At 31.2% G+C, this 16,136-nt stretch overlaps 1 protein-coding gene across 1 annotated transcript; it reads left to right on the top strand.

The window, feature by feature from the left end:
* Positions 1–11,350: 11,350 nt before the first annotated feature.
* On the top strand, positions 11,351–14,245 carry LOC149057973 (zinc finger MYM-type protein 1-like). The gene is made up of 2 exons (XM_089221088.1): positions 11,351–14,088; positions 14,153–14,245. The coding sequence occupies exons 1-2, from the start codon at positions 11,974–11,976 to the stop codon at positions 14,153–14,155; spliced, it is 2,118 nt and encodes a 705-aa protein (XP_089077214.1). The 5' UTR covers positions 11,351–11,973; the 3' UTR covers positions 14,156–14,245.
* The last annotated feature ends 1,891 nt before the right edge of the window (positions 14,246–16,136 follow it).

Consider the following 16,136-nt stretch of genomic DNA (forward strand, 5'->3'; position numbering starts at 1 on the left):
GCGTACCTACTGTGAATTTTTAATTTACCTATGAGTTATAACTGATACACCAACATTGCGGGAAAAAATGCAAATGCCAACACAACGTCCGAACTCTAATCATGAACAAAACATCATAACCGAAGCTCATTCGTAGGCAATGTTATATCTGAAACAAATTCGAATATTGGCAAACAGAGGGTATCCCTAAGTACATAATATAATCGTCAGGGAAATAATGACCAGATCGCAGTAAGTAGATATATAGCCACGAGATTTAAAAACTTAACGTTTCATTTTCAAACATAATATTTTATTTTTCTGCGTGCTGTACAGCAGTCATATACGCGCATACACCGTAGTCAGACGGGCAAATGTCAAAAACAGACTTGATTGTTTCGCGGTAATAATTACAGTTGTTCTACACGGGCGCACTTTTATTTCATTTTTTAACCTAATCCTAAATAATGTAATAACACGGGTAGGTAGGTTTCCAACGTAGAAGAAACAACAATGGGACCATGCAGACCGTGAATAACTGACTGTCAAAACAATTTAGCGCCCCACAGCTCGATGCAAATATGAACAATACACTTACTTAGGTAAAATAATTTTCGGGGAACAGTCGTGTACTAACTCGTGTTCGGGTTTTTGCGTGGGTACCTGCTGCTGCTGCTGCTATCTTGTACAGAACGATTGATTATTGAACAAACTTAAATATCATATAATTATAATATATAATTATGTTACATCCACTTTTAGTAAAATCAATATTTTTATGAACTGCAAAAACCAGATGGGTAGGTAGTGAATTTTAACGAAATTACTTAATTAAAGATATTATATGGTCGTTAGACATCCACTTCATGAAACACATCTCTTCGTCCATATGTATAGCAGACAATATTTATATGTATATAGTATAGCGGGTATCCCTTGGGCCGTGTAAAAATATGGAAACAATAGGAAAAAATAAATGGGATATGTATGTAAATTTTGAGTATATGAAAAATATTTTTAACCTTCCCGGGATGGCTTCTCAAGAATCACTATTGTTAATATACCTATTTATAAGACAAATTATTGTAAGTTATTTAAACTATATATTTGCCTACCTATATAGTTTTTTGAAAAAAATATAATAATAATTTAATAAAATCATATAATATTAGTCATACCTAAATATTTATATTTTATTTTTAATTATCGTATTATTTATATTATAATAAGTTCATGTTAAAAAACAATATTTTAATGGTGTATATAGTCTAATGTCAATGCATTTTTGAACAGTGCTATAATTATTATCTTTGGACAAATGTGTGAAAGTCATATCTGATATTTTGAGCGCACAATCAACACAGTCTATAACGTACGAATCGACCGAATTGTATTGCTTGGTACGTGACGTCAGTCGTTCGGAAATGTGTAGAATTTAGTTAAGCATATAAGGTACCTATGTATGTTTTGTACATAGTTACTCATACTATATATAGATAGATACTTGTATGATTATAGGCTTGAGCAGACTTTTTTGGCAGGGTGGGCCAAAACAATTAGATATAGGTAGGTAGAGATACTTTAAAATGTTTCAATTTTTCATTGTATTCAATTGATTATTATCATTGAAAATTGTAATTTGTAATCGTATTATTAAACTTTCACGATGAAAATTTATCAGGTCGGAAATTCGTATAGCAAGTAAAGTGCTGCCATGGCCCACCTGGCCCACCCCGTGCGCACGCTTATGATATATCTAATATATTTTAATGTCGTCATCGATGTGAGCACTGGTATAATAATATGATAACAGCAGTACATCAGATGCGTTTATGTTTGTCATTTTAACGCTTACAGTATAATAAAAAAAAAAAATATACATTATTATATGGCATAATAACGCGGAGTGGGCACGGTGGGTTGGGGTAAAATCGATAATTAAACATTACGAATCGCCCGGCCCGTCGCCGCCAAAGCCGCGTCGAAACGACGAACAAACGTAATACATATATACACTGCAGTATACATATATATATATATATATAAATACACACCACCGCGGGTGCTCAACGGCGATTGGTGCCCCACCATCGGCCACGAGCGTTCGTGAGTGTATATTTATATATATATATATATGTTTATTATGTGTATATATACGAACGAACGCTCTCCCGGATTTTCCCGGGGTCTCGGCCGCCCGCATCATCCGGGATCCCCTTTAACTTCCGTTTTCCGACGATCGACCAGGCCCCGCACGGTATAAGCAGCGGCGGCGCGATCAAACACTCCCTCGGCACTCTTCCCGCCATACTGCACCCCCTCGCCACCCCCCACCACCACCACGTTTAGCCTGCACACCGTCACCAAAAGCTTTACGTTCGTTTGACCGGCGGCGCGTGTATACAGGGCGATTCCGTTGAACACACGAATAAATACACTGCACAGAGCGACTCGTGGAATTCGTGGAGCGGAATAGGGATGGTTTGTGTTTAAGTATAACACGGCCGGCGGAGCCCCACCCCCCCACTCTACGTACTCCTAGCGTCGCTAACCCCTCCCCCTCCCCCGCTTATTTATGTATATACATACTCTCTTTGTTGTTGATACATATTATATGGCGTATACAAATGCTTTATATACAACCAAGTCAAGCCGACCCGTGATAAACCCCACACACAGTTCATAATACAGTTATATATTATGCTTAATACAAACTTACCCCTCTGCCGTCAAGTGCACGGTGGCCCGAACGGAAACCCACCCCGGCACCTCGCAATGGACGATTTGAACACGGTGATTCCATGAATACAGATATTCCGGTATATTTTTAAGACCGGCTGCAAGGACGTCGGAGTCTGATAAGTATATCATATAATCTATTCAAATAACATATTTTAATCAATTATGTGAAATTAATCAATTTGAATAGATTATTTTGATTTTCATATATATAGGCATTTTGGATGGCTAGTTAAAAATAGGGATATTATAGTTTCAATCGTTGAGATTGGAATATCGTATCATATTATACAAAATAATATAGTCCAAATAAAAAATATCGAACGTGTTCAGAACCGTTTTATTTGAATTGCTTATGCGAAAATAAACCACTCGCATAAGAATTGGTTACACTATTACCAACAATTTATAGAGTCACGTTAATAGTCACGATTAATAATATCATAATATGTTGCTTTTTGCTTTAGTGAAAGTGATGCATCTTTGAATGGTATATTGGTATAATTTCGGAAACATTTGATGCAACAACAACCCACCAAATTTCGCGGTATTATAATATACAAGTGCTTTCGATAAAATTATTGAAAAATGAAAAAATCGTAATCATTTAAAAGTCAAACAACAATAGTAAACTATAATATAATTATTATATCGTTTTTAAAGTTTAAGCTATCACTAACGAGTAACGATTACTTATACTTAGGGCCTTTGGTGTAATTTATTTTCAATAACTAAACACTAAAATATTTTTATGAGTAATAATACAAAAGTATAATTTACTATTAAACCAACTATTTCGACGATGTTATAAATTAACTGATTATTTTACTTTTCAGTATTAAAGGGATAGGGAATTTAAATATTTTACGAAATAATGTGTAAAACAAAAGCGGACATTTTACAAAATTGTGTATGAATATAAAATATAAAATATTATATCTTATTTTATCGCAAGTAACGCGAAAGTAATTTATAATTTGCCTTAATTAATGTATCGTGATTTAGTTAAAATATGTTTATGCATAAAAATCCCAGCCCCAGACTGCACAAATATAATGTAACTGTTCAAACTAGAATTCATCTACTGTATAAACGATACTCAAAGCAGTAATATATTGTTAACATTGTGTAAATAATGTTGATGTTGATATACGTTCATAAGTACCTACCTATTTGTATAATTATATGCGTGACGTGAATTGAATAAAACACGTTTTAATAGATTAATATAAATATATAGACTACAGTTGACATAATATTGTGTAATATCTAATAAGAAGCTCGAAAGTGTATGGAAAATCATAAACTTTAAAATGCAGAAGTTCGTAAACATTAAACGTTCAAAAGAGTTAATATTATTATTAACGTTGAAACATTTTAAAATCGAGCGTGTGTACATTATATGTATAAATTATACAAACCCTTTTGCTTAAACAGTTTGTCTATACGTTCTACACATATAGACAGCCCCGTGCCCCTTTGTAACTTCAATTTGAATTTAAATAATATCACTATTGTAATATCGGTGATAAAATTTTATTATACGATAAAAGAGGGCTAAATAAGCACGCAGCGTTATAATAATACAATCAACTTAAAGCAAATTGATTACATTAATCACCAACAATATTATAACATGGAAAAATAAAAGCCCATATATTTCTGTAAATTAATTAATCCAAACTAATTATTACCAATTGAAAACATAATCATAAATATTATTTAATTTATCAGTGTAAATAACTTAAGTACCTATACATTTTTTTATTTTCTAAAATCTACCCATATACCAGGGCCGGTATTATTTATTGATAAGTGTGTATATTATTCGATAGTTTTTACATTAATATTTGCAAAAGAGAATTTGGATTTCATTTGAAGATTTTAAAGTAGGTATATAATATTGAAACGACTAGTATTGTTGTATAATATTTAAAAAATATTTTTCTTATAATTTTAAATGTTGAAAGGTCTTTATATATAGAAGATATAACTTTAGTTTAAGCTTTTGATGCCCAAGGATTTTTCTGTCACTGCGCCACTTCAGTACAAAATTAAGATTTAGAAAAAAAATGTAAAATACTTTAAGGATTAAACCTTTAAATTCTCATTAGTTTCAAAGACGGTAACCAACATTCTAGAGGAAAATTTCAAGATTTATGTATTTACGATTTGTATGTACGGAGATAAAAATATTGTGTAAAATATGTGTATAACGTATAATTATATTAAAAACAAATAGTATAATATAATGAAGGTAATATTATAATATTTTTTCGAGGTAAAGTGGATTAAAATTTTGAATTCAAGGAGTGTAGACGCCGTCCTTTATTATTTTCGATAGAAGTCTTAAGAATGATTCAGAGAGTCTACTGAAAAAAAATAAAAGTAAGCTCGGAATTCACATTAAACGTTAAGCAGTCGAGTGTTCTGCTGATACAATTTTTAATAATATTACATTGTTTTAAATTCAAATTATGTGTATAGCTATTAAACAATAGGTTTTATCAAACTTACGAGTTTGAGTATTTGGGTCAACAGACCAGCCAAAACTACTTAAATTTAAATTATCAGTTATTACAAAATAATAGTCAAGGGATTTAAAGTAAATAGATTCAATGATGGAACACAAATCGAAAGATTATCTTGAGGTATATTGACACGCTCTGTTAGAAACCCTGTCCCGGGGGTATTACCTTGGGGGTCTACCCATTTTTGACCACCTACTGCTAACTGTGTCAAGTAACTGTTAGAAGTTGATTTTTCCCGATAAATTCATCAAATTCTTATTTTGTATTATTTATAAAAAAAAAAAAAATGAGTAGTCCCGAATTTTTATGAATATTACCGGGTCTGGAGAAATTGTCGCTCCAGCCTCTGGTCATGGCCGCATAAACACAACCTAAAATAATTTGTATATTGTTTACCATAAGCTTTAAAAATAATTGTTCGAATCCGATAACAACAAGAACAGTTAATAACAGCCATTTTTATATTAATGATAATATTAATACACCATCATCCCTATTTTTTACAAGACTTAAAATACGATATTATATGTATTAATTTTAGTTATGAAAACCAAGTTTGGCATCAAAAACATTAATGATTAACCAATAAGTGTCATTTGAATAAATAATATCATGATGGTTAACATTGAGTAAGGCATTTCGTAAATATGGGATTTTGGTTAGTATCCACATTGCGTATTACATTCTGATAAAACATATTAATTAATACTAATAGTTAATACTAATAATTAATAAAATAGTGAAATGTTCATAAAATCAGTAAAATTTGTATACATTTAAATGTATCGGTTAATAATTTACCTTACGTAATACAACGACGACAAAACTTGGCACCTGTGAACAAGCAGTGAAAAGCGGTATCCAATCATTTTTTTTTTTTTTTATATAAAAAAAAAACAGTCTGCGGCAACTGTGGCCATTGGACGCAAATAACAGTAGTTGACCATCCAACAATTGTTTACCGTTTAGTTTTCGTTTGCTTGATGTATAATACCCGCTCTAAAGTACAGTGGTTTAAATTATGTGCATTGCGCAATACTCGATTGCAATGTCATTAACTTTGAATTTATTGTCACTCGGAGATTATTCAAATTTAATCACTGCTGCATATAATGTATATAATATAATATGTATGAAGAGAAGGAGGAGGAGTGAGAACTTTTAATTTAACCTAAGCGGTTTTCCTGGTTAAAACCCAAACACCTCCCCCCTTTTAGTACTCAACGCAAAACCAATTACATAATAACGTGTAAAGTCCCTGCAAAGGGATAATAGTCACGTTCAACGGTTGTGTGTACAATATATATATATTATATAATATATACTATAGTATATACGTAATATGTACATGTACATAATATGTTTTATACAGTGAGATGAGTCTTGTTTATGCAAGCTTATATATATGTATATTTTTTTTCTGAGTATAATGTTGTGTATATTTTACTTCCAGCGTTAGTGCGTTACATCTACAGCCAAATATTATTAACAAATAGTTCGAGGTGACGGGACTACGAACGAAATTTAATAGTTTTTATACATTTCAAAGACTTAATAACAAATCGTATTTACAATACATACAGTCGTGTATGAATATAGTTTTTGTTTAAATCGTTTCATCGCATCTTGAAAATCTTTTCTACCGATCATTAGTAAAATAATCCGGACAAATCCAAAAGGTATAAAAATTACACTTTAGTATTAAATTTTAACACCGAACGGCGTTTTAATTACTGATATAAACGTAAAATTACCAGTGATCATATCAGTGATTTATTAGTAATTATAGTTTGTATCTTCATGATGTAATCATGCGCATTAAAATCAGCTTGGCTTTTTACACGCCGACACAATAAATCAATAGCTCACAAGTAGATACACGTCAAATATACTTGTCTGTATCGATGGCTAGAAGTTAAATGTTGTAAACGAGCCACACTCATTTTAAAATCATTTTTTACAATTTGTTCGTCTTAACAAAACTGTCGTCAATCAGTACGATTTTATTCCATATAGGTAATATGAAACCATTTGACATTTTTGACCTTTGACATAATATATCAAGAGTGAATAATCATTGGAAAATGTAGGTATACCGTAACCTATAATATTAATCACCTACTCTATTATTCTTATATTCTAAAAGGTAAGCGGAAAATATGACCACGGAAAAAAAACCAAAAATTAAAAAAAACCCACGAAAATAAAAGTGTGTTTTATATTATTTTGTTAATTAAGTAACTCAAATGACAAATACCTATCATAATACAATCACATAGTTGTTATTTTATCATATAATATTTTATTATTCAACTAATATTTTGACTGGTTTAAGCAAAGTTCAATTTACTTACTTCATTCACTAGTATGATTATCAGTAAATGTGTAATAAAACATAATTGGCTGTATTGTGATTCCATTCCCCTTGTATAAAACCATTGTAATATAAGATTAAACTTGAACAAATAATAAACACTCTTATTATTATTTTCCATACTTATATTTATATAATTATATAATTTCCCAAAGTGCCTTCGCTGGTTGGTTCTTCCCTCAAGATACCATATATATTATAATAATTTTAAAAAAAACATCATTTATGCTTATTGTACATTTTTTTTATTTAAAGATTATATAAACTAGATTAAAAACAAAAAATATTATATAGTAATTATATTAAATGTATTAACATTTATTTTTAATTTTAATTTTCTCGGAGGGCTCTTTTTCTGTCGGTTTTTTCCATGGGCTTTTTTTCCTTGGTAATTTCTTTTCTATGGGTTTTTTTTCCATGGGCTTTTTTTCCGCGATTCATTCTAAAAGTATATCGCCTCCTCAAATACGTCAGCACTTCAGCAGTGTTCGTCGAACATTTGGCGCGGACCTAACACAACAATACAATATAAAATCGTGTATTTCGACGAAAGCATGTCGTTGTGGTATGTAAATAAAAATGTATGGTTATATTATACTGGAGACGTACGATAAATATTGTGTTTTTATTTTGACGGGGAGTGGGGCGGTATTAAAAAGTAAAAAAAACTTTCGAATAAACTGTACACGATTGTGTAAAAAACCAATACTTTTTGAAAGCATCTGAACCTCGATGTATAACCGTGCTTGTGTATATTCGTACAATATATATATGTATATACGCACATAATATTTATCTGTACATACAGGGTGATTCTTTTATCAAACAACACTCATATGGTGTTTGTGTTTTAAATACCACCTAACATACACCTAAAACACACTAATACCACCCAAAACCACCCAAATTTGGGAGGCTATATCTTGTAAACGGATTAACGAAAAATGAAAATGAAAACGTGAAAACCCATTGAAAAAATAGCCTTTTTAATTTATGAAATTTTAAGTATAGGTTGTCATTAGAAAATCAAAAGTTGATAATGGTTTACTAGATAAATATAAGGATGAAAATATTTAAAAAATATATATTGTTCTAAAACAAGATGGATCTAAAATTTGAAAAAAGTCAATAGTTTTTGAAATAATGAGTGTTGTTTGATAAAAGAATCACCCTGTATATACATGTATAGAATACCGCCTACATTTATAATATATGATTGTGATTCGAGACACGTCGCGTCTTCTGGCCTAGCTGTGCGGCGACGGTGGCGGCCGGCCATGCTCGTTAACACCCGCTCCATCAACCACTATATATTATATATATATTGTATATATACCGAGACCGCGGGAAACTGTTTTGCAGTATATAAAATATTAAGTGTAGAATGTGCACAGCGCCGATTTAGTGTTCGGACCCTGTGGCGGCGGCGGCGGCGGCGGTGGCGGCAGGAGGGAAGGATGTATATATATAGTGCACGAAATTGGATTGTGTGCGTGTCTATATACCATATACATGTATATACTTGCGTCGACGTCGTGCTGTGTGTGTGTGTGTGTTGCAAACAAGAAGGAAAGCGCAAACTATATATTTGTATAGTATATATAGGTTATTCGCACACACGAACGGGTCGGAAAGAGTTATTCCGGTTCAATCCCGAAATTACTTAAAGGTCTGATTCGATTTGTCCCGGGCCCCAAATAGAATTATACTATATATAGAATTACTCTGTACATCCGGAATTTTGATGTTTTCGGCAGCACCGGTTCATCTGGTCTCAGCCGCTGCGTCCGGTGGTGTGTACTCTAATAAATAATTATGTACATCACTGTATAATATTATACAGTTTATTAGTGTGCATTATATTATATAATATATTATTAATTATTATATTTGAAGTAAGACCCTATGGTTTGGTTCACTTGTGACAAGCCAACTAATCGCAGCTAACCGATCAAGACAAATGTTCCTAATTAATCATTAATGTTAAACAAATATCAGATTTGATTGTAAAGGATTATGAAAAAAAAGTATCTATATTAAATTCCCAGCTGCATGTAATTACTTAAATCCATGATCTTCCTTTTTATAACGTAATAAAAAAAATAAAAAATTTGAGGTCGTTTATAGTTAAAATTGAGAAAACATTATAGTTATCCGAGTCATAATATTATACTCGTACAAGTAACAAGTATAAGTTAAATCAATAAAAAGTATAAACACTTTGAACTCTTAATTATTAGATTTAATGAGTTACTTGATCGTAATTGAATAGATTAAAGTAATGTCGATAAATATGTAAGTACCTAAAAAATATTATCCTAAAATCAGAGTATATAATATTATAAATTTATGATATAAAATTTAAAACACACGGGTAATACGAATATTCAGTTATTATAAAATTATATATTTCATCGCCAATCCAAAATCACTGCCTGTTACAAATCACATGTAACCTATTTCCTTTCAGTGATATTAACCACATTGTTAGGTATTTGCTGATAAAAAATATTTAAATAATCTGCAATCACTCAATAATATTTATTGAGAGAATGCCACACATCCGGAACACCCACTTGTGCCCTCTATAGTCGTAGTGTTACAAACGTACAACACGCACATTTTACGTTTAAAATAATTCATTTTACTCAGTTATTTTCAGAAGTAAAGTGAATAATGAACTAATTTAAAATTGAATGGTATAAGGTTATTATTTTTAGCTATGATATAGCGGAGACTTTTATTGATATTCAAATTTGAATCACAAGCAAGTAAGTCTATAAAAGCAAGTTTGTGCTTTCGATTATTGCTGAAAAAACAAAAAATGGTGTGAACAGTTGAAAATTATATATATTTTTTTTATCAATAATAATAAGGGCCTGGTGTGGGGTGACGGATAGCCGTATATAATTGCTAATATTTGTGCTGTGGCCAAACATGCGTCCCTAGTTCCCAGATGGGTAACCAACACAAGGACGAATCCTTTCCCGACATACAAATGTGTTGCTTAAAACCAACCGACCCCCTTAAACAAAACCATAACCACAGAAAAAAATATCAATGGCTATATATTATTGTCAATGCTTCAAAAACCAATACAAATAAAAGACAAATATAGATCAAAAAAGCTTACAAAACGATCTGGACAATAATCTTAAAAATAGGATTTAAAATAGGCCAATCCACTATAATTTTAAAAACGATAACGCGAAATATGTTATGTTGCACTTTTGTCAGACCGAAGCAACACGTATGTGGGTGTGGCATCTCCTTAAATACATTTTATTTGATGTGTTTCTGATGTATCTGCAGGCCTTACTCATCTATAATAATATTTACTATTTAACTAGGTATAAGATTATTGATGCTTATCATAACTAAAATAAATCAATTATATTACTAAAATTTGCGTTTTGACAGGAGTTTAAGCCGTTATTGGACACCATAAAACATTAAATACAAAATATAGCGTACGGTTATAATACCACTAAAAATAACTATATCATAATCTAATGGGTCATTGGACATAATATAATCTCCCGACGAATATAGCTGCGAATAACAGACAAAATTATGTAGCTCGTAATTTGTATATCGACAAGTATTTGTACCATATCAATATATTATTATGGCATAAATTGTTCGCCATTTTACAATAACTTCTGCCGTTGTCGTATTAGCTTACCTACATTCAACACGATCTGAAATCTAAACATCTACCCAGTGGCGTACCGACGGGGGGGGTTTTAGGGGTTTAACCCCCCCCAAGTAAAATACGAATAATGATTTTTTTTATGGAATATTATATTTAGGCTAGGATCATATTATGCGGTTTGTCGGTCGGTCACTTACCGGTGGTTTTAAAAGGTTCCGTATATCGGTCTAGTCTGGCCCCGATAACGCGTTAGTAATTATTTTTGTCGAAAAATAATTACTGTCATTCCATGTTACATTAATTTATTACATGGGTCGTGGTTGCTTATGAGCAAAGTACTAACTTCATACACAGATATACGTGTGCGTGTAATGTGTATAATAGATAATATTTTGTAATCGTAATATCGTTGCTATCTACTTTGAATCATGCGATTTGACATAATAATAAATATTATATACCATCTAAACTATTCTACAAATAACCGATCGACGATAAGGTACTAGTCGATTACACTAATCTGCAACGTGAATACTCAGAATACTGGCTCAATTTCATTTTATTTTGAACTCTCGTTCAGAACGAGTCGTTCTGTGTTCAATATTTTTGTATTTATACAATTATTTAATATTTTAAACGTAATTTATTGATTTATTATTTTAAACGTAATTCATTTTTTTTATTTATTTTTCAATATGAGTGATAAGAAAAGAAAATTAAATAACACCACTCTAACGATGTTTTTCAAAAAAAAAAAGGAAACGAGTGAAGACGAAGACGAATCTAATAATTCAAATTCTGTAACACCCGTTGAAAACAATAAAGAAAAAAGCCCGGTTAGTAAACTAAGTATGAATGATAATGATATTGCTAATTATTTTAAACAAACACATACGTCAGATGAGTCGAAATTATCTATTTTTAAAACATTATGGTACCCAGATAAATCTTATCAATTTCCTACTAGTGGAAAACGAAATTTAAAATTTCAATTTAACTGGTTTTCTCGATGGGAGTGGTTAGCTTATTCAAAAACAACGGACGGAGCTTATTGTAAATATTGTGTATTTTTTTCTTTGCACCATGGCGGTGTAGGAAGTGTTTCACTTAAATCTCTCGTAAAAATTCCTTTTTCAAAATGGAAAGATGCTGTAGAAATTTTCCGCAATCATGAAATAACCGAGTATCATAAAATGGCTGTTCTTCGTGCTCAGAATAGATTAGCTATTACTGAAAAAAAACAAATTTCGATAGATTTGCAACTAGATTCTGCTTTAAAACAACAAATACAAGATAACCGTTCAAAATTGTCGCCCATAATTGAAACTATAATATTTTGTGGACGACAAAATATTTCTCTTCGGGGGCACAGAGATTCTGGATTACTTGATTTTAAAGAACCTATTGAAAACGACGGAAATTTTCGTGCCTTATTACGATTAAGAATTCAAAGTGGGGATATAAATTTAAAAAAACATATATCTACATCATCACTTAATGCAACATATATTAGTCCCAGAATCCAAAATGAAATTATCGATTGCTGTAATAATATAATGGTTAATTCAATTGTTTCAAAGATAAAAGTTGCTGGGGTATTTTCTATATTAGCAGACGAAACAGCTGATATTTCATGTAAAGAGCAATTCTCTTTATGTGTTCGATATCTAGAAACCAATACTTTAAAATTACGTGAAGATTTTTTAAAATTTGTTCCAGTAACTAGCTTAACGGGAGAAAGCCTCGCTCAAACTTTATTAGATAATCTAATAAATCTTGGAATAGATTGTTCTTTTATGGTTGGACAGGGATATGACGGGGCTGCGGCTATGAGTGGTCGTTTTAATGGTGTACAAGCATATGTTAGAAAAAATAATGATATGGCTATTTATGTCCACTGTGCCTCTCATAGTTTAAACTTGGCTATTTCTGACGCTTGTGACCTTCAAAGTATTCGGAATTGTATGGGTGTACTTAGTTCTGTATACAATTTTTTTAATACTCCTAAACGACAACAAGTTCTTTTAAGTAAAATTGCAAGTATAGAAACAAATACAAAAGCCACTAGACTTAAAAATCTATGCCCCACAAGATGGATTCAACGACATGAATCAGTTTTAATTTTCTTAGAACTACAAAATGCTGTTACAATTTCTCTTGAAACCATTTCTTCGTGGCAAGACAAAACTACTTGTTCTACAGCTTTACAACTATTATCCGCAATTCAGAATGTTGAATTCCAGATATCCCTCCGTACTACTGCCAAGATCTTTGGTATAACTTCTCCCTTGAGTCGTTTATTACAAACAGAAAATCTAGACTTATCAACTGCAATGATTCTCGCAACAAACATTGAAGAAATGTTAATTAAAATGCGTAATGATAGTGAAAAAGAATTTAATTATATTTTCAATGATGTTCAAAAAATATGTTCTGATTGGGATGTTGATGTTAAAATTCCACGAAAAGTTGGCAGGCAAGTACACCGTAGTAATATTGAAACAGATTCACCTGAAGTATATTTTCGTGTTTCAATATTCATTCCATTTTTAGATTTTTTTACTACCCAAATTCAAAAACGTTTGTTAGATCATAAACAAATTTTGTCAAGTTTTCACTGTCTCTTGCCATCAAAAATAAATAATTTAGAATTCAAAAAACAATTTGAGACTGACATTGTACATTTAGTACGTCGTTATGAAAAAATCGTTAACTGCAGTGAAGAACAAAGTATCGGAGAACTTAGATTATGGTGGAATTATGTAAGCCAAATGAATGACAATCTTAAAAATGCCCATTCAGCTTTACTTGTATGTGATGAAAAAATATTTCCAATTATACGAAAACTTTTAGTTATTCTTGTTACTCTACCAGTAACGACGGCCACACCAGAAAGGACTTTTTCGACTCTTCGTCGTCTCAAAACCTATCTACGAAATACAACCGGAGAATCTCGCTTAAACGGATTAGCAATGCTAAATATTCATCGGGATATTGAAATCTCAACAGACGCAGTACTAGATGAATTATCAAAATCATCGAGACGAATTAATATTAAGTTATAACTTAATAGGTTAGTGTTTTTAGTCCATAAAATATACATTTTTAAAAAATTTTAATGTGCATGTCTTTAAATATAAGAAGAATACAATTGTTTAAACATTTTTTTTTTTTTATATATGTATATAAAATATGGTAACCCCCCCCATTAAAGAATTCTGCGTACGCCACTGCATCTACCTAATCAAAATATGATTTAACGCGTTTGTTTAATGTTTCACAATTGAACTTTAACACGTTTGTTTTATTGCACGAAAGTTTAATACTATATACTTTACTCTGTTGTTAATTTTTATTGTAATACAAAGGATTACCTATATTGTGTTAGGTATACATAATTTCGTAATATTTATACATTACCCACCTGGCACCTATCTATGTACCTATATATTATGAAATCTTATGTGACAGCAGTATTATCACAATTCACATGCGACGAAATCAATTCTGAGCACTAAATAAAAAAAAAAAAACATTTTTAGTTTTTATATATCTATAGTTGTAGAGTTATCGAGAAATCATCGTGTTTGAGCCTATAAAAAGTATTAACTTTGTGGTGTTAGTAGTTAGTGTGATGTGTGCTAGATTTTAAATTTGAAGCTCCGGTGCTAGTGCAGTAGCGTGTGATCTACCAGCTGGTTTCTGGTGTAGCGTGCGATCTACCAATATGTCTGTATATGTATAGTACCTATTAGACAGTGTGTGGAATGTACAAATTAGGCAGATAAATAGGTGGATAACGATCATTAATGATAATGACAATTTGTTGTACGAGTAATCTATCTCTCAAATGCATACTTTATAATAATATGTTCGTTAAAAATAATAAATACAATATTTTATATTTCGCCCTACGTCGCGTCGAGTCGGGATAGGATAGCTTGTAGCTTGTCGTATTTTCCTGTGATTTCGTATACGTTTTGCTTTAAATTAAGTATATTTGAATATATATTAGTTAGCTATATTTAATTGTGTTTATATACATTATGTAACTTTTTCCGCTGTGTAGTAACTTACATATGTCCATGTAAAAATAAGGAACTTAAAATATAAGTAGCGCAATAATTGGTATACTGACCTAAAATACAAATATTGTTTTAGGCGCAACTGGTCCATGCCCATAACCAAGTCGTTAATTTAAAATGTTTACGCAGGTAAATTTGGCGCAAATGGACTGTCTGAAAAAACATACCTTTTTGATTTTGGCACGAATGAGCTGTACCCACAACAAATTAATTTTTATTTGGCGCAAATGGGCGATGCCCTTTTTGCCAAAGGTCTATAATCGGCCAAATGTCAACTCCTACACGAATAACCTTTTTACCTGAATCATCATTAAATGTAAACAGGGCTAGGTAAATTGAGTCCGAGATAAGTTTGGTACATTTTGAAAGCGGTAAATTGAGTCCCGGGGAAAAATAGGTAGTAGGTAACGTTAAATACATATAAATCGTTTTTCTCTGGGACTCAAATTACCTACTACCTATTTTTCCCCGGAACTCAATTTACCGAGTTAGGGTCATTTGGGACTCAATTTACCAACCCCTATGTAAACTCCTACACTAATAAGTTATTAGTAATAACCTTTTAAAATTTTTACCTAAAAATCAAAGATATTGTAATCTCCTACATAGAAATTTTTATTTTAAACGTATGTGATTTTTACTATTGTTTTGTTTTATTTTTCAAACAATTTTTGTTTTAGGTTTAAATAATTATGACTATAGTCTAATTATCATTTTTATTATTTTTTTCAAACATATTTTGTTTTAGGATTAAATGATTATGACTATTATTT

This window comes from Diuraphis noxia, unplaced genomic scaffold, assembly GCF_037042655.1.
Source record: "Diuraphis noxia isolate RWA-SAM2 unplaced genomic scaffold, SU_Dnox_SAM2 contig0002, whole genome shotgun sequence".
NCBI lineage: Eukaryota > Metazoa > Arthropoda > Insecta > Hemiptera > Aphididae > Diuraphis > Diuraphis noxia.

Coding starts and splice junctions, on each gene's coding strand:
- LOC149057973 (XM_089221088.1), top strand. CDS start 11,974: ATGAGTGATAAGAAAAGAAAATTAAATAACACCACTCTAACGATGTTT.